This window comes from Sitodiplosis mosellana, unplaced genomic scaffold (assembly GCF_009176505.1).
Source record: "Sitodiplosis mosellana isolate CC-2019 unplaced genomic scaffold, AAFC_SMos_1.0 Smas_scaffold_2, whole genome shotgun sequence".
Classification (NCBI taxonomy): domain Eukaryota; kingdom Metazoa; phylum Arthropoda; class Insecta; order Diptera; family Cecidomyiidae; genus Sitodiplosis; species Sitodiplosis mosellana.
In genome coordinates, this window is record NW_022595245.1 from 6,576,095 (window position 1) to 6,598,768 (window position 22,674).

At 36.5% G+C, this 22,674-nt stretch overlaps 1 protein-coding gene across 4 annotated transcripts; it reads right to left on the reverse strand.

Moving 5' to 3' along the window:
* Nucleotides 1-1,732: 1,732 nt before the first annotated feature.
* On the reverse strand, nucleotides 1,733-22,674 carry LOC129564809 (ras-related and estrogen-regulated growth inhibitor-like protein). Of its 4 annotated transcripts, XM_055438965.1 has the most exons (6): nucleotides 9,173-9,327; nucleotides 8,996-9,089; nucleotides 8,640-8,721; nucleotides 8,151-8,464; nucleotides 6,664-6,835; nucleotides 1,733-5,332 (listed from the first exon to the last, which is right to left on the reverse strand). In XM_055438965.1, exons 3-6 carry the CDS (start codon nucleotides 8,713-8,715, stop codon nucleotides 5,196-5,198), a joined length of 699 nt encoding a protein of 232 aa, XP_055294940.1. In that variant the 5' UTR covers nucleotides 8,716-8,721; nucleotides 8,996-9,089; nucleotides 9,173-9,327; the 3' UTR covers nucleotides 1,733-5,195. The 4 variants fall into 4 exon arrangements, with proteins under 4 accessions (XP_055294940.1, XP_055294938.1, XP_055294941.1 ...); XM_055438963.1 differs by lacking the exons at nucleotides 8,996-9,089; nucleotides 9,173-9,327 and adding an exon at nucleotides 22,125-22,674; XM_055438966.1 differs by lacking the exon at nucleotides 8,996-9,089.

A 22,674-nucleotide genomic window follows, 5' to 3' on the forward strand; every position in this document is an offset into this window, starting at 1 on the left:
ATTTAACCGTTTTATTGCTTTTGTTTTATAACTGTCGCCGAGAGAGCGAAAAGTAGGACAATTTGTTCGGGTGAATAGTAATGAATTGTAGCATCCATCATTCATTGAAAAAATTAATTTCTAACAGCTGAAAAAACGAGCATATTATTTCGTAATAGCCTAGCTAGGAAATTATGCAAATTGTCGTTTGTTGGCTGGTTGGTTCCTGTGAATTTCACTTAAACGCTTCAATTCGCTAATCTCACTTTGATGCTCGCGTCAACTCAAAATTTCTCACATATTTAATTAATGTAGTAATTGATTAGGAAATGTTATTAAAACCGTACCGCACACAAATCAGTTAAGAAAAGCTGCTTAGTCAATCTACGACCATAATTTATTCCGCAACATAACATCCTTGCTTTTATGACATAGAGAAAATGAATTCAATTTAGCTTTAGAAAAGTTTTGTACTGTTGTATCCATGGTTGTAAGGTTACTTGTGAACAGCCACTGAAAGAAAAGTACCCAGCAACAAGTGACTTTCAACACTCCATTTATGCCTATCACATGGTCTACCTCGCTTCGTTCGATGCAATGCTACCAATGGGCAAGAAAATTATGAAAGAAGACTTAACGAAAAGAGGTTAACATCAATCTGTCCGTTGAATTCAATGGACATGAACGAGTATTGAAGAAACATTCGCAAGTAGAATAATTAAATAAAAGCCAAATTTTGAAAGAACATTCGAACTGATACAACCAAATTGTTTGCTGTCAAACTTTGTCTCACTCACACCTACTGTCACACTGACTCGTTCGTGTACGAATTGCTGTTAACGTTAAAGTAAACTGAGTTTAGATGTTCTTTACCAAAAATTATATTAAAAGATGTTTGCCAATTTTTGGAGCTGGATGGTAACAAATCTATATCAGAACTTTTCAATTTCAATTCCAATGCAACATTTCGATGGTGATGATGCCTGTCGATATAGCTCGTTTGACGCGCTACCCGCTTCATATTCGCTCCAATTCTCTCTATGCTGTATTGAACATGTACGCCGCTGTGCGTGCATATATACACGGTGAACTAAAATACAAAATTGATTTGAATACGATGCATATATCGACTTTGAAATCCATTATGGGCGAATTTTTGTTGTTGATATTTTTGATGAATTGTTTCCAAAACATTTTATCCATGAAATTAACATTTTCAACGAGCGTATAATTTCTTTATTTATCGTTGTGGCAGGAAATCATGCAAATGGTTGTTTTGTGGATTTTAAACGATTCGATTAGCAAATCCAACTTTGATCCTCATATCGACTCAAATTTTCGCACACATTTTAATAATCCAGTAACTGGTTGCGAAATGTTCAACCATTATTAAAACCTTTAAGTCAAACCAAAAAATTTGAGAAAAACTGCTTAGTCAGCCTACGTCGATTTATTTTTATGCGGAAACATGACATATGCTTTGGTGAACAAACCACTGAGTGAAGGAAATGAATTGAGAGTCTGTAAAAAGTTGTATCAGGTTGTAGGGTCACCTATGAACAGGCAGTAAAATAAAATTGCCAAGCAACAAGAGACATTCACCGACTTACCTCTCTCTGTGTATTAAACAACTTGCCTCCTTTCATTTGTGTCGATGCTACCTACTAAAAAGGCTTGGAAAAGAGAAAAGATCGTTCAATCAACAAAGATTGAATGAAAATTCATAGATGAAATCATTAAAAGCCAAATTGTATACATTTAACAAATATTAAAATATGTTTATTACAATTATTTTCATCAGAGTTCCATTAGAATCTATGACAAGCTATTATTAATTGGTTTGTTTTCAATTTCTATCACTAAGTAATAAACTACTTGGTTTGTTTTGTATCATTTTCAGGTGACTTAATTCAATTCGTCCATTTTGAAACATTCGAACTGCAGACGAAATAATATTCGATACAAGTGCGAAATTCCAAATGTTTCGTTGTCTACATCCAAAGTTTTTTAATTGTGTGGTATTCGTTATCTGACTGAAACTACAGTTCATTTAAAGCACAAACAAAAACACCAACTCCGCTTTGCATTACTTCAAAACACTAAAAATAAAACACATCGTTCAATATTATTTATACTTGATGCACGAATTGCTCAAATGATCTTGATTTTCGTTTAGATTTGTCGAGAGTGAAAACTTTGGTTGCATTTTAGCAATGCCATTTGAGAAAACGTGATGTGTTCACATAATTTTAGTCAAATCGATAAATTGGTACACATAAGACCATATATGGTATATATACGAAATATTTTAATATAAACATTACCACTTCGGCCACCATTCACAAGTATCAAACACATCGAATGTGATTCGGATAGTTTTTTTTTTCTCAACATGTTCATGTTGCTTGAAACGGCGGTGGCAGATGTTGTTCTATGTTTATACTAATCTTAAGCGACTAATGAAACCGTTTAGAGTTAGAACGATAGAAAGGTGTTTTTGATTGTCTTTTGAAATGTGACAGGTAATGCGTTAAATTGTTGATTATGATTATTTATTGGAACATTAATTATTGAATATGTTTTGAGACCACATTGATAAAACATTGAATTTTACATTTATGCATTTCATTTTTCCACTTTTTAGTTGAATAATAGTTTGATGTGTGTCTATGTGTATGTTGTGTTTGTATCTATTTCAATTTGGTTTTTGAATTGTTAAATGCCGTGGACGAATTGTATTCAAACCATTTCTACTCGAATATATCAAAAAACGATATCTAACAAGCACTTGTTGCTAACTACGACTCTCCTTAATCGAAATTTATTAATTTAATAAATTCATTAATGTTTCATATCCAACATATCATATTCAGTTGGTTCTTCGTGTGTGTTTTTTTTTTCTATAAAAAAATTGGCTTAACAAAATCTATGTATCAAATGACAATTGAAAATGTTCGGTTGTTTTCCGTTTTGAAGCAAAAAGAAAAACAATTCCTTTTCATCTTCAAAAACAACACTTTTGCACCGAACTTCTAATGTCCTAAAAACAACTAAAAATTTTCATGTATTCGAAAGAATTTTCGTTTTAATTTAATATCTAAAAAAAAGGTTCAATTTTTATTTCACAGCCATTTCTTTCTCTCATGAAAGAACAGAAGCCGAAACCTTATTTGTTTTGAGCACAAAATGTGTGATAATTCTCTCCCTCTCTCTTTTGTTTTTCAACAACAGTGTGATGCTTAGACCCAAGTATGAACTATGAAGTGATGTGTAAATTCTTTATGGTTGTTTCATGACAAATTTCTTTGAATGTTGCGCTCTGTGTGTATCAATGTGTGTCTATTCAATCAAACCATGGCAACGCTTTCGAGCACAGTCAAAATAAAGAAAAAATGGTAATAAAATCTAGGACGATGAACGCGGAAAATCCGATACGGCGACAGTGCGACCGGATGATATGCAATTTGTGTCACAAAATGAAACACATTCATCGGCATTTCAACATTCTTTCATCGTGGAATTTATTGACCCAATCATATTTTGTTTAATGTTTGTGCTTTTGCCCGTGCAGTGTGTGCGTTGTCAGTTCAACGAAGCAAACGATCTGACTTGATATCTGGTTACTCAATTACGGGGAAGTGACTACGACGCCAAAAACCGCTTCGTATTCCGTGTGTTTCACAAAAGTGCTGGCCACAGGCGAGAATCATTTATTATTATTTTGCCAAATTATGAAAATGATGAATCAGGAAAAAAATCGTAAAGTCACTTTTCAAAGGGAAACAAACAAAAATCGTAGCTCGATCGCCACTTAAAGTGGTTTTAACGAGATATATTTTACACAGGAAAACAAAAAAAAACCCGAAATTCCTGATTCTCAATGTAGCGCATCGCTGTTTTTTCTCGATGGCAGTTATTGCGCTTATTCATAAATCGCATATTATGCTCTTATACAGCAAACACGCCTCGATTGATTGGCGCCGCGACGTAGTCTATTTTACACAGCATTTTTGTCACGGATTCCGGCGCGCTGTTTTGCTCTAGCATCGCGCATTCTCTAATCGCTTCTCTCTGTCATAATTCGAGAACCGAAATTCCACTTAATAGGATGCCGCTTATTGTACACGGCTTGCGTCGCTCTCAAAACTCATTTGGTGGCAAACAAAAAAGTATAAATATCCATCGTGAAACATGAACACACATCAAGTGTGATCCGTGCGAGGCCAATAAAGCAGACATACACTCAGAACAAAATAGAAAATAAACGAAAAATAGAAACGACGTTTGGTATGAATGTTCTTTGTAGACTCTTGAATGCGTTTAAACAAATGACCGTATTTTCAAACGAGAAAAAATAGCGAAAGAGATAGCACGAAAGCAAACGAAAAAAAAACGAATTCCACTGATGAAATTGGGTGCGTTTGCGGTTAATGCTCGTGCTCTAAAAACATAATTTGAATATTCAACTATGGGATTTGCATGTGCCTCTTTTGTTACTATTTTCACAAATTTCACATTCGGAGCACGCACAATTTTTCAAATAATTTGCATTGCAAGCGAGTCTCGGCGAAAGAGAGTAACGAGTCAGTCACGCCAAACCATTTGCCAAGAAAATGTGATCCATCACTTAGTACGCTACAAATCCGCACATAATGCTTCAACAAATGCAAACTCGATTGCGTTGCACATTTCTTACAAATTGCTGAATAAAACACGTTGCACATAAACACTTGTGTGACTAAGAAATTTGTTTACGAAACCCCAAAATGTGGAAGGGAGGAGGAGAGAAGGAGAGAGAGAGATTCGATGTACAAAAAATTAAATTATCACTTATTATCTACAACAATAGGCCGATGCTCACATGTTTTGAAAACGTTTTTGGCTGAGATGTATTTATTAGCAGCCGCTGTTGCTGCTGCTGCTGTTAACATACACAGACTTGTGTCGCGATGTGTGCACAACCGAACACCGGGTAAACGGGTTGAAAGCTTTTTGTTTGTTCAAGCACAGAAAATGTGTTACCATTCGCGAAATTCGCTAAGATCCATTGACTCCAAATCTTCGTGCTCAAGCTCTGCCGCAGACAAGAAGGTTATTGTGCACATACAGACAGACAGAGAGTGAGAGTTACATTCATCCAACATGGCATCCAACATGGATGACAATCACAAAACGGATTCGATTTATTTGCCGCATTCCGTTGCATTCGGTAGTGGTCATAGTGAAGCTGTCGCAATGAATCCTTGGCGTCGTTTCAGTACCCGTGTTTTATGTAGTTCACCTTTACAGCAAGGTACCATTGTGCCGCTAGTTTGTGCCGTTGCTTTTGTGTCGTTTGTTCCAATCAGTGTACCTAAGAGAGAGAGAGATGGAGAGAATGAGAAAAAATTCGAAACGATCAGAAAAAAATGATATATAGACATTTACGAGAAGAGAATATAAATGAGCACAAATTGATGGATTTGTAATACAGAGAGCGAGAGTGAATATGATACTGTCGAGTTGAGAGTGCTAATAAATTGAAGGGAAAGTTCAATAACATCGCATCGATTACTCGTCGTTTTATTTTCAATGACCAATGTGTCGAAAGATATGGCGGTTGAATCATTAAAATCTTGCTTTCGCAATCTTGCTTTTCGCCTCGATGGGCATTTTGTTTGTGGATCTACAACTCATAAAATATATGCTACGTGTAGTATAGGGCGCGCGAATCCTTGAGAAAACATTGTGCTGGTTACAGTCCGTAGAAAACACAATGAGTAAAATAGAGCCATGCAAAACAAATAAAATATAGAAATTTTTTGTGGGAAAACACGTGAATGAGTGAATGAATCACACGAATTCGAATGATTTATACGAGTGTCTGCCTCTCCGACGAAAAGTCACTTCATTTGACTTGTCAACATTTCAATGCTACTCACTTTAATCAAAACGATTCTTTGTTTTTTGATGAGTAGCCGCCAATCGAAATGGCCAATAAGCACATAAAAAAGAGTGAGTTAAGCGCGCGCTCGCATGCGGGGAACGGCATCAAACGCTGACAGAAATTAGGAACATTGCCGTTGCGAGGCGTGAAAAAACAAAACAATTTGCGAATTCATTTTGTTTCCATGGTCAAAAATCAATAACCTGATTCTTCTTCGTTTTTTTTTTTTACTCAATCATTCGATGAAATGTGTTTTGCTTAGGGACATATGGTATGATTTCGTCTCGCTCTCGTTGTTTCACGACTTATTTCGAACGCATTTAATTAGTGTTCAATGTGATGAGAACGGCCAACTTTCTTACGGCCACAGCAAATTGATTTTGCTCGTGGTTTTTGTTTTTCTTTCGGCAGTTTTGAATCAGAAATATTTTACTACCATTTGCTACTACAACCATAAAAAATCCAAATAAAAACGAAACAAAGAACATAAAGTTTTGGCTGTGCGCCAACTGCAATTTACAACCTATTAGACATATGAGTCATCGATCGCATGAAAGCGATGCTGTGTGAATAACAATTCAATTTTTTTTCTCTTCATTCGTTTTTCGGGAAAAAAAATTCAGTCGTAGTATTTCGCGTAGACGGAAACGACATCGACCACATTGCCTCTCTCAAAGGCAATTTGAAATGCCAGTACGCAAACATCAATTAGGGGAATACATGCAATAGAAAAAGAGAGTAATTGTTAAATGGCTTACCTATCATTTTACTGACGGAAAATTTCCGTTGCTGTTTAACCGGTCGCCCTTTTGAGTCGTTCAGCAGACGTTCGAATGCTTTGTATAGACTGGGTGTGTTGTCGGCGACGGAAACCTCACAAAAGCCAATATGATGCGAAGCAGCCAGTGATGCACCTTCACTCTCGCTCACCTGTCACAACAAAGAAATTCACAATATTAATATTATTCAAACATTCAACGTTCGCACGATTAATCATTGAAAAGACCGAGAGCGACAAAGAGTAATAATTCGTCAAACACAGAAAATACTAGAAAATTCGTCATCTCAAGCCGATGAGCGTTGACATTATATATTCGTCGCATCCTAAATCGAATGTTGCCAAATGTGTGGCGCACATTCTTGATTCTCGATGTTCTGTGTGTTGGTTGTTGTGCTTTGTTACTTTTATTTGAGTTCATTAAACTAATTAGAGACAGATTCAAAGAGGCATCCCACCGAAACAAACGAAGTGCTCATTTTCGAAAATTATTGGCAAACAAGCCATAGCCAGAACTTTCGACATTATTCAAACGCACCGAATTGTAAAGTGGTGAAGAGCGAATGCGCGGTGTGTGCGCGCAACGGCATTTTTCGTCGGGCAATCTAATTTCTCAAAGCGATTAAATGCCACAGAGCATTCATCATGCCCGAAATGAGATCTATTGCATACGTTCACAGTTGTTTGGGGCATTGTGTGTGTCTGCGTAGTATATTACGGTATATATATATATATATATTCATCATTATCAGTTTGTGTATACAAACGAGCGCTAATTTCGCAATTTTCAAACGGCACAAGTACACTCATTAATGCAAGCGTTGAGTTCACAATGGGGATTATTCATTAAATTTTATGGCAAATCTGTTTGAATGTTGTGTTGACTTTCGATGCAAATTATAGCTTTGCTTTTATAAACGCTACCGATATATTCAGCGAGGAACACACAACTTTGCCGCGCAAAATACACTTTCACTCGCCCAGTTGTGTGTACACAAACGATGAATCAAAACGCGAAATCTTTTGCACAAAAAGATATGAGCGAGTGAAATAAGTTGCGTTGTTTATGTGTGTTTTCTTTTCACTGACATTTTCAATGCTGCTAACAGAGCGGTCGGTTTTTTTTTGCTCGCCGCTTTCACCTGTGCATTTTAGCGGTTATTTTATGGGCTGTAGGTGGGAAGTGAGTATAAATTATGCTAGATCACGGTTGCACCAAGCTATTTTCCAACAATAATAATTCAATCTTCAAAAAATCGCGATTTGAACTCATTAACATGCCGAGGATTCATGCCTTACAAACTACAAACTACTGTGGAATTTCGAGCCACATTTCAATCGAGAATAAGCATAACTTGGCGCTGAATTAACGCACGTTGAAAAAAAAACACACGAATACTTGAACTCGACGAATTCCAGTCACTCTAATTTCAAAGACAGATGAAAAAATAGAAGAGCATCACTTACCTCTCTTAAATGATCTAAATCAGCTTTGTTTGCAATCAAATAGGCAGATGGTCCGTTTTGTAATGATTTGAGGTTGCCCAATGCTCTGGTTGCATATTTAAAACTTTCACGGTCTGTAATACTGTATACGATCAGACATGAGTCAGCCCATTGAATCTGTTCAATGGGAAATTCATTGTCTGTTTCGGCCGATACGTCGACGATTTCCACATCGAGCATGCCACTATCTAGTGAAATCGTCTGGCGATACAGCAAATCGGTTTTCGATCGATATTCACCAATGTAGCGTCGCGTCAAATAACGCACGGTTAATGCTGTAATTGGGCAAGAAAATGAAAGTAAATTAATTGATTAGGCAGAGATCAAAACGAAAAGTTTTTTGGGAAGGCAAAATCGATACTCAAAAAATAGGAAACGAAAAATGATTTGGAAATTTCATGCAATTGATACTTGAATTTTTTTTGTTGAAAGAATTTAACAACAACTTACCCGATTTGCCAACATTAACATTTCCTAAAACTGCAATCCGCACGCGCTGTAGTGGATTCTTATCTTCTGCTTTCATTGTGATCTGGAATGTGAATAATAGAACGAATTCGTAATTAGAAATGAATGCTAGCACTGAGGAGTCTCGTGTCGTTGTTATCTCTGAATAATAACGCAATACTAAATATTTCAGTCGAGAAAGACTTTTATCACAAACAAAATAACTCGGCAAAATTTATGGCCGATAGCTCGTGGTGTGACAAGCGTGCGAAATAATAATAATAACACGAAAAATGCGCGACGGTGTTGGCAAACGATTTGCGGTGCAAAATACTTTTGGCTAAACGGACTTAACATACATTTCGACTGGTGGCGGTGGTGTCGTCTGTATAATTCACGCTTCGCTTGACTTGCACTTTGCGCCGCACTCATTCATTTTGGATTAAAAGTTTTCTTTAATATAAACAGCTCATTAAAAAATTGTACAGCACAATGCCAAAATGAAATAGGCGAAAGTGTCAAAATAAAATTCCTACGGTTTTATGGAGTCAGCGATGACGATATGACAACAACAACAGCAACGAAATGACGGCGGAATGTGTACCGCTAGGCATATTTTCTTTTTTTGCTGGTGTTGTTGTTGATAAATGCCGGCCACAGAGATGGAATTTACCACACGCTTCCGATATGAGCTAGTAAGTCACACTGATTCCAAAGATATAGTATATTAAATCAAGCGCGTCGAGCCGCCACTTGGATTACATTATGAATGTACCGATGAGATGCACCAGCCGCTCGCAATATCTTATCATTGAGCGCGATTGTGTGCGTAATGGAATGCATGAGCTGTTTATTTACATGACGATAGCAACAAAATAGAGAGAAGAACAAAATGACAACAGAATGTTCACACACACTTACACCCGCATATCGCTGGCAATATGAGGATTTTACGATAGAGCCGAGTGAAAATGTGTATTGCACTGTATTTGGCGCCATATCATTTTTATTTTGATGCAATGTTTCGTCTTTCGCAGCTATTTTTGATCTTATTCGCTTTATTGTCTCTCGCTTGCGCTAGTGCGTGCGCTCGCTCGCTCATAAACATCGCATAAGTTCTTTTAATCTCGTTCACTCTTTAGTGCGTGTCGTTTTAATGAAATCACTTTATTTACACTTTTTTTTGTTTCTGTTTCTGTTGCCGTTGTTGTTGTTGTTGTTGCCATGTCAACTTAGGCGATACTCGTTCACTCGCTCCTTCTTTCTCTCCCGCTCTCGCTCTCGCTCCGTGTCCCTGTTTGAATCCAATAAATTCCATTCCGTTCATTTTTCCGCTCGACCTTTTTTCTGGTACTCTCTGCACAGGACGAAACGTTTTATGAGAGGATGTATTGAGTGCATTTTTGGTTCGGTTTCATCTTTCGGAATTAGTTTACTTAATCCATTGCGTTCGCATTAGTCAGATGTTAACAAACATGACAACTGCGATTAATTACAAAATCGAAACACAAACCGAGACGCTAGTGCACACTGCACAGTGCACACTGACCAATGCATCCGTTTCTTCGAAAAGTCATCGAATGCGCCACAAATTAGTGCTAATTGCATTTTTTATAGACGATAGTTGTTGCTATCAAGTTTCTACCGATTGGAAAAGTTTTCCACTTTGGCATTGCTTTTTTTGTTTCCTTTCCCTTAGTTCACGACTTGAATTTCAAGTGAAAAAATAATGTCGTTCGGACGATCATACGACTCAACTTATAATTGTTTGAATAAATTTGCTCGTAATTTTCTCGACTAGATAAATGGATGCGATGAGATTCCTTTACTCTTTTAATACATGGGATAGCTTTCAATCAACGCGCGTGTCTTGTTTAATTTAAATACGTTAGCACGTTCTCGCTGCCAAAAAACTAAATAATACAAATGAAAAGCATCAAATTACAATATGAGCCGCGCCTGTGATTTGGTACAATTGACCGCAACAAATTCATCTAATTTCCGCATGTTTCCGCGCCATTCCTATGACTCATGCGTGAGAAAGTGTGCTAAAGACGGGCAAAACTGTAACAACGACACCATATTGCGGCCATTGTAGAATAGTCATAAATAAACACACGTTCAGGTCTTCATTTTTTCCTGGCGTTTCATTTTATTTTGTAACAAAAACGTGCTACACTATGCGTGAAGTCAATGAATCGAACGAAGCATGTTTGCTTTATTACGACGAATATTTTTATCATCGAATCGAAACAACGCCATATAGAAGCACCAACACACACACATTCCGTGTGTTTTTGCTCATACGATAAATCGGGGAGTTAGATGAACGGACGAATAGCGCACACACGCACGGCTCACTCGCATTCTTGCCCATAAATTGTAAACAATGTGTCACTTGCTTTATTTTGAGTGTTCGGTTGTGTTTTGTTAAAATTAAAAGTCGATTTTTCACTTTGAATCTTTTGTTGTGTGTAGTATCATTTAGTGTGTTCTATATGGTTTTTTTCGGCGTGTCAGTCGTGTGTGTGTGTGTTTCTGTCGTGGATTCAGGCGGAATGTGAACCATCACTCGGTCATTTATCAGGATAAGATACACATGTTCGGAATGAATGCTTGAATACACACACACGCCGAGCGCGAACTCATCGGAATGGCTTATTTATTAGTCATTCATTATGATGAGAAAGGCAAAGGCAGTGATCGAAGCCCTTTTTTTCGTTCAGCCGCACCGAGTACAATATGAAGTGAATGCTCTCACGTCGGCGACGAAGACGACGATATCGGTTTGAGATTCAATGAAAATTCTAGACGTTGGCTTGATATTTTCGACGAGTGTCTCCTGCTCTCTTCTGCACATTTCAAGCATTTCAATCGATTGTCAAGGAGCGTTAAAGACAATCATTCAGCGCGTATAATTGGTAGAAATACAACATCTCATGGCTCAATAAGAAATGTACGTGGTTCGTTCCAGAAGAAAATTGCACAGATAGTTTTCTGAAGTGTGACTTGGTTGGAAAAGGTTCATGCCCCAAACCGAAATGGTAACGGGCTACAAAATTCTATGTTGAATTGATTAGAAATGATCGTGACCGAAGGCATCGTCTTTCGTTCAACACACGTGCCGCACACACACACACACACCTTTCCACCGGTTTTCCGTGCCGTTGTGTAAAATGGTGCTAGTTCGGCATGTGCACCACTTTAAATTCCATGTTCAATCGTACGGCGCCGGATGAAAATTACCATGTCAAATCGACAGAGTTCCGATCGAATTCGATTGAACACCGCTTTTCGATTGCCCAATGACTCGTAATATTTTATCCGATGCTAGGAATCAAACGACTATTGCCGAGATATCAAGTGTGCTACCTATAAATGGCACACTGGCCCAATTCATGGTACACCGGCCCAGCCCTAATATTAATGATGTGATTTCTGCTCAATTTATAGTCGATTGAATCGAACGCGTGTGTGTTGAATGTGTTGGATGGCTTGAGCAAACACACGGTGCCATTTACCGAATAGAACGTACGAAAGAATTTCATCTTAATAAATAGATAAGACACATGGCATTAAATTGCATTGGCTACAAAGTAGGACGAAAGGTGAGCGCGTGTCGAACATAAAAACCTAGCACCTTTTGTGTAGATGGAGTTGAGCTTTGTCTCATAGCAGTCTAATAAAAACTGTACCAGAAAATTCGAATGGAGCTTAAGCAACAAAAAAAACTTCGTTTGATGACTTTGATTTCCGTCGGTAATTTTTGACACGTTTTATCCATCAAACGAATTGATTACAAAATAATCACATTTTGGCTCTCCCACCAATAGGCGAGGAGAAAAAAATCACTGGAATTAGAATCAAGAATGACTTTATTAGATTAAATAAGTTCCACTTTTCATTGAACCTTTTTTTTTGCTACATCCTTTCGAAAATAGATGGGTTTCCCTTTTCAAATCAGTTTGTACGAGCCATTTTTCCACTCCAAATTTGTTCGACACTCTTAATGGAATTGACAGATTGCGATACGAACAGTGCATTGAACCCGTTCTTCGCATTCATTTTGCCGATGGATTGTTCGAGACTTTTTTTCTTTCCTCGTTACCTTTTGACATGCGATGCGATTCATGGAAATTTCAGTATTTCTGTGAGATGAAAATCAACAAGTGAGGTGTAAATCAAATCACATCGACACCAAACTGCTCTACTTGAGTTTATTCATAGAAATATCAGAATTTCCCATGCGATAGAATCATTCGAATTGACAGGGCACATGAAATGCTTTTTCTTTCTCGGCTTGCCACTATCTCGGAGTAACGGTTCTGTGGAAAATTATTATCTTTCATCGAAATCCGATCGCACGTCACATTTCACATTTCAAAGGAATGGCATATTTTTCTTCGGTCTATGCTGAATCTTTTTCTAATCCAAATAAATATCAACTATGGTTAATGTATGCTTTTGATCGTATATTTTCTACCATAAACTTTTGGGTTTCAAGTGTATAATTGAAATGTCGCCCATCATTATATTCTATCACGGTGAATTGAATCATTAATTTCGTCAAATCAATGATGAAAAAGAAGCGTTGACTAATGACGTATATTCCGAAAGACGTTCTTCTTAAGACGGTTAAAATCCGAATGCATTCAGTTTCTATTTGCCATCCCTCTAAATAACTTGAACGTATTGCTTGCGTTTGTTTTGTCAAGTCGCATTTTATCGGCTGTGTTACTAAGTCGACATTTTCGCATCCCACAAAAGTTTTGTATAGCTGTGCTGTCTTTATGAAAGAGCCAAACTCAAGTGAAAAGACGGAAGAAGGAAATTGTTTCGTTCGCTGTGTATTGAAAATGCCGCAAAGTGTAAATAGGAATAATACAAAACCGCCTTCATTTCATTGTAGGCGAGTTGTGTGTGTGCTTCTTTTTGAACTTCTCGTCATAATTGGAGCTATTCTCAAGTTTCTGCACTTTAAGCGTAGCATTCTCCGAATGGCAAATGTTTGCAATTGTCCTTAATGTCACTCTGCATCATATTTGATTTAACAATCGAACAAATGGTTGGAAAACCGTTCTTATTTTCTGCATGTGTTGCCAAGCCACAATACCAATTGAAACATTGAATGACGTCAACAAACATGTAAACTCAATGGCATCCAATCAAGCTAGCATTTCTAAGATTCAACCAATTTCCGAACCAGCATTGAAATGCAGAAAAAAAACCGCAGCTCCGGCCAACGAAATACGCGTGAAATTAATGAAGAACGATGTCACAAAGAGAGAAAATGAGAACCGAAGCATAAACAAGAAGAATGATTAAAATATGACGCTTTTATCAGACTGGCTTTTTGGTGTTATTTTATCAATATTTGTCGTTGGGCCGGCCGGAAATAGGAACAATATTCCTGTTTGTTTTCTTTGCAATGCTAAAACTTTTATGATCCATACGGCGCCGTGATTATAAGGTGTTGAAATGATCTGCAGAACACTGTGTAAACACACACACACACACACACACACACACACACACACACACACATACACTTGCGGTCGGCTTAATGGCATTTACTCACGTTATACTCTCGCGTGGGAAATAACAGCCCCTTCACCTGGTATGTGATAATGTTTGAATATTCTTTAATTATTTTGTGGGGAAAAAATTAGAACCATTTTCATTTCAGATGTCTTCTCAAGTTGTAAAATTGTAAATTTGTTCCGCAAATTTGTTGACATGTCCTCAAATGTGTGGCCCAATTTTGTGATACAAAATTCTACATATCACAATCAAACACGATTTTCGCTCTCGCATAGATGGAATGAGAAATAGAGAATGACAAGTATATTTGAGTCATGTTCAGTTGTGACAGTTAACATTCGCGAATAAAATTAGTTTCACTTGAGTGAAACCATATTCATGTGAATAGTTGTAGTTTGATGGGCCAAAAACAACAAATCCTGTTTTTGCAAAAACAATTCGGCGAATTTAGTTCAAGGTGTCCAAAAAAAAAACAATTCGAAATCGTTTATTAGCGGAAAATTATTTCAAAAATTCGCAAAATGATTTGTGTTTGCATTTCATTTCTGTCGCATTTTTCTGTAAAATATAATTAAATAATGTCGCTACGATTGTCCTCTTTGTGTGCTCTGATTAAAACTCAAGTGAGAGAGAGAGAGAGAGAGAAAACATGGTATTTTCGTACTCCTTGAAGCTCAATTCGGTTAGATGAATAGAGAATGATAGACAAAGCCGACAATGAAACGACGCCCGAAATTCCTTTGATATGAACCGTTTGAATCCATTTAAATGAATTGTTCATTTCAAAAGTCAAGTTCAATTTGGCAATTCTTTTTTGGACTTGACAACAGTTTGCAAATACCTGCTGCATTCGAACGAGAGAACTGAATCATTTGACTTTTTAAACGGTTACTGTCGTCATTGCCATTCAGTTCATCATTTCAATCGTATTGACATTAAATCGATTGCCTATTATACGTTCTTTTTTGTTGATGCCATTAAAAATTGGTATATAGCTTTTGAATATCGTCTCGAGACCAGACACTCAAATCAATTGAAAGGCAAACAGAAATTCCGATTTTTTTTTTCACTCTTACTCTTCGCTTTTTCCCTCTCCTTTTCTCCGGAACAATTGTTGCACATTGGATTCGTTATTATTTGCCATTTGTCAGCTGAGCATTCGGTCCGTTGGCCTTTCTCCATTGTGCGTTTATTTATTTTGCGCTTTTCGATACTTGGAATACGTAAAAATTAAATATCCGTTTATTTCGATCGGAAAATTGCGCATCTTTTGTTCGGTTTGGTGAATAAATATTTTGTTGCCATTAGAAATGATGACAGGCGAAATAAAATGCCGAGACCCGATACTTGATGCATAAAGCATTTCTTATACGGAACCTCTCGAATATATGTTTTATCAGATGAATCTTGAACTTTGGATTCCGTTCGATTTCCTGGAAATTTCGGCATAGCAAAAAACCATTGTATGCTATGCGATATAATGTGATAATGTCAAACCGGGTGAAGCAGGGTGAAGAATGACTCTTGAACAAAGGGCAAACAATTGCTGTTAACAGTATACGTATATCCTCTTCCTCCTCCTTCTGACAGTGTAATAAACGTATTTATCTCCAATTTCAGCATTTTTTTCCCCACCGATTTTTCTCCGTTTCGATACCATCGTCTGAAACATACACCAGCAACTGTTATCCTCTTGCTAATACATTTTCCCTTGCGGTTCATATTATTTAAGATGCCATTAGTTTGGGTTTTCTCATTTCAATATTAGATTACTTAATGAGATGCAAACAAAGTGCGGCAATTGGTGATGAAAAGTTTTCAAACCGATTTCTTTATTTTATCTCGAAGTTTGGCTCCCATTCGCCGGCTGGAAACCAACAGTATATAATCTAACTGCTATAAGCCGATTTTCAGGGCGAATTTCAACAAATCCGTTCTAATTTCCTTCAAACTTCCATTCAAAGACAATAAAGAGGCCGTTGAACTCGGGCTCGGTAGCATATTTATGCCAAAATAAAGGTTGCCTCGAATTTCGACGTTGCCAAGTGGAATCAACATTTCTTGTTGACTATCATCAAGCAATTTTCAAAATGATACATGCCATGTATAATGTATGCACATTAGCAATTTCGATCCGGGAAAAGTGTATTAACAACAAACAAATAACGTTATTTCAATTTATTAATTAGCAGAGCATATAGCATTGGTATTAGATTCGCAACGGAGGAGTATCCACCGAGTGTAAACAATTGAATACATAATCAATACTGAACGGACTACTTTGAAGCATTTAAATTGAATGAATTTCGTCGTCGTTAAGCGTATCAAGTACTTGAGACAACTTCTTCGTTTTCTTCACACTACTACCCACATTTGAGAAGGAAAACACTTTCGCTGAATGTGAGACATTTTTCACACTCTTATTACTTTTGTTTGCCAACTCGTTCGGCTTGCAACCTCTTCTACATTCCCATCACGGTCTCCGCCATTTAGAAGCAAAGAAAATGGTTTGCGCTCATCAAACAAACCATAATCTTGTACACTCCGTAACCGCTCCTTTTTTATTGGATTAGTTGTCAATTTACTAGACGCAAAATAATTGCTCAAGCGTTATCAAGCTACCAACACTGTGCGGCCTATTTCGAAAAGATCTCTATCACAAAAAGTCCTTTGAACATTGTCCAATTTGCATTGGGAGATGATAATTATATAACAGAACGCCAATTGCTTATAAAAAGCTTGATTCAAATCCGGTTGAACGAAGCCGAAAGGGATAAAAGGCTGAATGTGAAAAATTTCATTTTCCACTGAGAAGGAGCGTATCGAGTCGAGACAAAGTGAATTGCAGAAAAAAAAACTTCGTGAGTGAGACTGTAAAATTGTTGTGACATTTGATGTTAGCGATAAGTAAAGACGGTGATACATATGATATATTCCGAAAGGCTAAATCGTTGGATGGGGAAGTCAAAGAATGATGAGATTGCATAAATTGTGGATTTACTAGTAAACTGATGTTCTGAAAATTTAAATTGATGAATAGCCGTTGCCATGAGGTGTACGTTCGACATACATCGCGGAAATTGTAGGTTTTTCTATGAAAGTTCTGATCATTTGAGTTCTAAAAAAAGTATCGCATCGTCAAAACATAAAGAAAACATTAGATAATAACATAATATAGCTGTTTTCGACCGCAAGCAGCACCTTTTTTTCCATCCATTTCATAAGTCAATCCAACAAAATGATTCGTTAAATTGTTGTATATTTTTATATCCAATTCAGGTTTTATTTTTTGTTTGCTGTGTCTTTGTTGTGTTTGAAAATATTGGCAAGCCATAAAACTGTAAGAGCACAATACCTGATATGGATCAGATGAGGCGAAAACGACCGAAAAATGAAGCGTTTGTCAGATTTATTGAATCAAGCCGGGGGTAAAAAGTAAGAATCTTCTTAGAACACAGCAGACGCACAATGTGTTGCATCTCACACGTGCCCACACCAAACCGTACATGTATAAATACTCTTGGTTACAAGTTATGTCTATTAAGCCAAATTCATGACGTTCCGCTTGGAAACAGTGCCCAATCCTTTCAACCAAATGGTGACGTAGCACAAGATTCTTCTGCGAAGAGCAATGACAGTTGGATTAACTATACAAATGTTGCGAAATATGAGTCGGAAAAACGTGTGGCAGATCACTTTTGCTTCAATCAAACTACATGCGTATTATAATAGGATTTTCGATGGATCATGAATACATCAGGTATAGTAGTTTTTGATAGAATACCGATAGTATTCAGAGATTGGAGTAGCATCTATGGTAATCTTAAACGAAGCGAAACGATTGATTCGAAGAACGTGTCCCTGCTGTGATTGCGTTGCCTTCGGTCTCTGTGTTTCCATCACAGTAAATTCCATTCGACGAAAGGAATTTAGTAGGAAATACACGACACATATTAACAGCAGATTCAATATCATTAGACGTGATTTATGCGTTGACTAGTAGCATGTGTTTGGTATAAATGGAATCAAATGGATCGCAACACCTTTGTCTATGATAATTTGATGTGGCTTTTGAAGTGACACTTTTCGCAGAAGCTCCAATCAAAAAACATGATAAGATGCACGTGCCACACACAGTCCATGAATAGGTTGTCTCTATTGATCTCGATTTATGCCGTAAAAATTGTTTCCATTTAAATGGTGCCAATAAAAAGAGAATTGATTCAAAAGCCTACGACATCGATTGCACGGCCATAGTTACGGAATAGAGATAAAAAGCAAAGCCCCATTTATTTTATTTCCCCGATAATTTTTTTTTCGGTGATTGAGTGCCAAGTTGACAACAACCAACCGGCAAGGGTAAATTTTTATCAGTCATGTGTTTGTGTTCATGGCGGAGCAAACTTTTTTTTATCGTTTGAACCGCATCCCAAGTCTGAGCGAAAAAAATGAGCTTACATCAAACGGAAAGTATAACGTCATTACGATACGGTCACCAACGGCAATCTGTGGCAAAGTGTTTATTACAATTCTGCAGATTAAGTACGTATGAAAATAAAAATTCCAGCATTTTTCGGGAAAATGAAAATTTTCCTATTCATAAGCTCGTCAGTTGGTTTGATGTTTTTCCTCTGTTGTATACTTATAAAGAGCAATTACAACCCATGGAACAACATGCGTAATAACACGATATAATAAGCTAATACGGTTTAAACGATGTGCGAAAAACAGATGCCAAACATATACATTATGCCTCCGTACATCACGTATGGTTTCCATGCCTTTATCTGCGCTGTTTTGCTTCATAATAATAATGATGAGACTATTTATATATGCTGAAAATGCATAAAAAATATTCATTCGTCAAATAATATCGTTTTATATGGGTGGCTTGGAGCGAAAATGTTATACAGAAAAGTTGAGAGGAAAAATGTCAAATGAAAAGAGAAAGCTATATAGTTCACTATGTTTACTATACAGTTTACTATAAAGCTATCCCTTTTCCGCTCATTCATCATCGACATTTTTCCGCTCAACTTTTCTGTATTACATTTTTGCTCCAAACCATTCATATTCAATACGTGCTGTTGTCCATTTCAACTGTCAATTAATGCCAACGACTGTATCATTTGTTGCGTGGTAAATATTTGATTGATTTTCTTTACGTTCCTACATCCAACGTCCATCAACCAGTGTATAAATAATTGTCCACGGAACGAAGCACACAAAGAAAATGAATTGATGTTTGTTGCTACGCGATCATCGCCAATTCCACTGTTCGTTGATACCCAAAATTTTATCACATATTTATGATTGTTTATGTAAACAGTATTTAAGTGATTCTCGTTTCGGTATACCGTTTCCATGAAGTGCTTATACTTGAGTCGTTTATTGAGTGATATCATTTAGTACTTCCCCATTCCGTGGCTGTGGCCTTTGCTATTTTTCTCTCATTTCGCTGTGTCGGATCCTAAATCAATAAGACTATAGAAAATGGACATGGTGTCACAATGATATGATAATTTCGTTGGATAAATTCATAGATTTTTTCTTGTTTTTGTGTAAAAAACGAAATAAAAGTGTTGCGATTTTGCTTGGCGACATTCCTTAATCATCGCAAATTATTGTCTCGGTAGTTTTGCTCAACACATGGAATAGTGTTGATTCTCTACTGTATTGATAAAAGTTTGTCTCCGCTTGAACGGGGTAAATTAATTTGGGCTATTCTTGGTATAGGGCTTTTGCATTAGTCGTTCCTTTGTCATTTCGAAGCTTTTTTCTTTCTCTCCTGTGTTATTCATTCTTTTTCATTCCATTAAAATATCGAAGTTGTCACATTTTCGCTTTTCACGTCTGCCTTTTTCCATTTAACATTCAAATGGGGTATTTTGTTATCAAATTAGCGTGCATGATCGTTTAATATTCATCAATATCACGCAAAATCGTATAACATTCGAGAAAAAAAATCCGTCTGAAAAAATTCTTCCGCTCATAAAAGGCTGCGTTCGTTGCTAACCTGATACAACATTTCCACTTGACGAAAATAAGTAAACTTTTTTTTATTGCATCTTTGATGAGATTCAAGCAAGCGCATTCCTGATTGAGCATTCGAAACAGAAAAAAACCTCCAACAAGTAAATTACGATGAACGTCAATAAAAAGAGCTTCAAGTGACTTGTCATTTCCTTTTTAATTCATAAAAAAAAACTTAAGAAGTACACTTCAGTATGATTCGAACATGTTGTAAAATTCTTCTGTAAAGAAAAAACATATTTTGATCGTGGCTCTTTTTATGAGCGTTTTTCATGATGAACAATTAATCTCCAAGCAAAATCGACCGTGTTTGCTTTTCCACTCAGTTGCCAACCGACATTAAGCCAACATTCCGTTATTTTGTTTAGATTTTTCGTTGTGTATAAAAAATTGCGTTGATATTTTGATTTTGCCGAGATTTATGTTAGCTTAAATTATATTTGAGCGATAATTTTGGTGTGTGAACAAAAAGCGAAACGAACTTTGAACGTATTGACGAGAATGAGAATTTGGCAGCAATACGCAAAAGCTGTATGATGTGCGAAACGATCGAGCGACGCCGATGCCGTGACGTAGATTTGTCGTAAGTGTCGGGCATTCGATATCGAACTGCGACAGAACGAAAATATCATAAAAAATAAAAATGTTGACACATTGATATTATTGTGTGTTGGGTCATTTGATTTTTAGGGTTTTTGCGGGATGAAATTTGCAAACACTAAACATTTTATGCGTTTGGAAGTGCACAAAAACGATCGTTTAAATTTGACCCAAAATATTCGGCAAAATTTATACGTACAGCATGCGCATGCAAAACAAAACTGATCGCGAATGCATGATTTCATTGCCGATATTTCCAGTCGCATAGAATCCTCTAATTTGGCGCTTCTTTCAACAAATCGCGTTTCTTTTCATTCAACCAAAACTAAACAACGTCGAAATACACATAAACATTTTTGTTGTTGTATTTTGTTTGTTTGCCGAATGCTGCGAATAGATATTTCCTTTGGTTGTTATTATTATTATTATTATAGGTTTTTTTTTTAATTTATATATTTTGATTGCGTACACATGTAACCACGTCAGCAAAACTGAGTCCTAGATGAATTTCATTAAAACGTGTAACACGCTGACTTATAATACTCCATTTCAATTCAAAATATAAATAATAATTAATTCATAAAAACAAGTGGGAAAATGTGTTTACCGAATTTTAATGTAGTTGGTTTTGGTGGAATTTTCCATTCATATTTGCAAAATTGGTTCCAGGGCCAAGTCGAACATTCAACGAGAGTGATTTAGATGAAGTGAATGAGAACTCATTCATACCGTAAAATTGGCTTACTATACTTATCCATTTCCGAGTGAATACACACATTGGCGTGGTATAACATTAAATTTTGAAATAATGGGAATTTTTCGGTGCACCACCAACAACAACAACCGCTGGCGGTAAAATGCCGAATGAAAATTTGCAAAAGACAATTTTCAAGCGAGCAGAGAGTTTAAACCGTAAATTTTTGTTGTTTGGTTGTTTTCCGAGAAAAAAAAAACGTCGAATGAAATGGAAAAAAAAACATTTTGAGGATGAAAAGGCCCACGCTAATGCATGCAAATGGCAAACTGGATTTATGAAACGTAGGACGAATTTATGTGCGTATGTTTCACCTTTCACATCCGATGCAGATTTGGTTTTTACTCAAAACATTATGAACACACATAAATCAAAGAAGTAAATCAGTTCATGTCATGAGGCCACTTTGTGAATGCGACGCGTTTGTTTTTTTGTTTGGCAATTTACAAGTCTTTGAACTATTTGGACGAAAATAATAACAAAGTAAAATTCGATGTATTCTTCCATCGAAATACGAGTTAAAGAAAAAATCACATGCATCTACTGATTATTAAACATACCTTAAGTCTCAAGCGGCCACTTGTCACCATTAAAATGAAATGTAGTTCAGTTGAACGATAGACGGTTGAATAAAATTGCCGGTGATACTGTGCAGTCCCAGCTGATTTGTGTGCAAACCTTTACACTCCTCTTTTTTTTTCGTATGTAGCAAATTGTCCGTTTGATTAATTTTTTCAACTGTTCGTTGTATTTTTTTTTACTTTAAATGTCAATTCAATTGCACTGATTCGAACTTTTAACTTATTTGTCCTTTTTGTATGGCTCTTACATTTTCAACAAATCATTAATTTACTCATCATTTTAACCATTAAAAATGCAATAAAATAATTCCAAACTTGTCACTGAACTGATAAATTCTATTGATTTAGATTGATAAATTGGCTAGCTACTTCTATTCACTCGTTCAAAACAATTTGCCGTGAAACGGATGTGAATCTCGTACCTTATACAAACTGTAGAAAACAAATTCGAAATTTTTTAAAAATATTTTGTTTATTTCGTTTTCTAGTAGAGATAAATTCAATACGAGCTCTAACTAACGACTGAGTT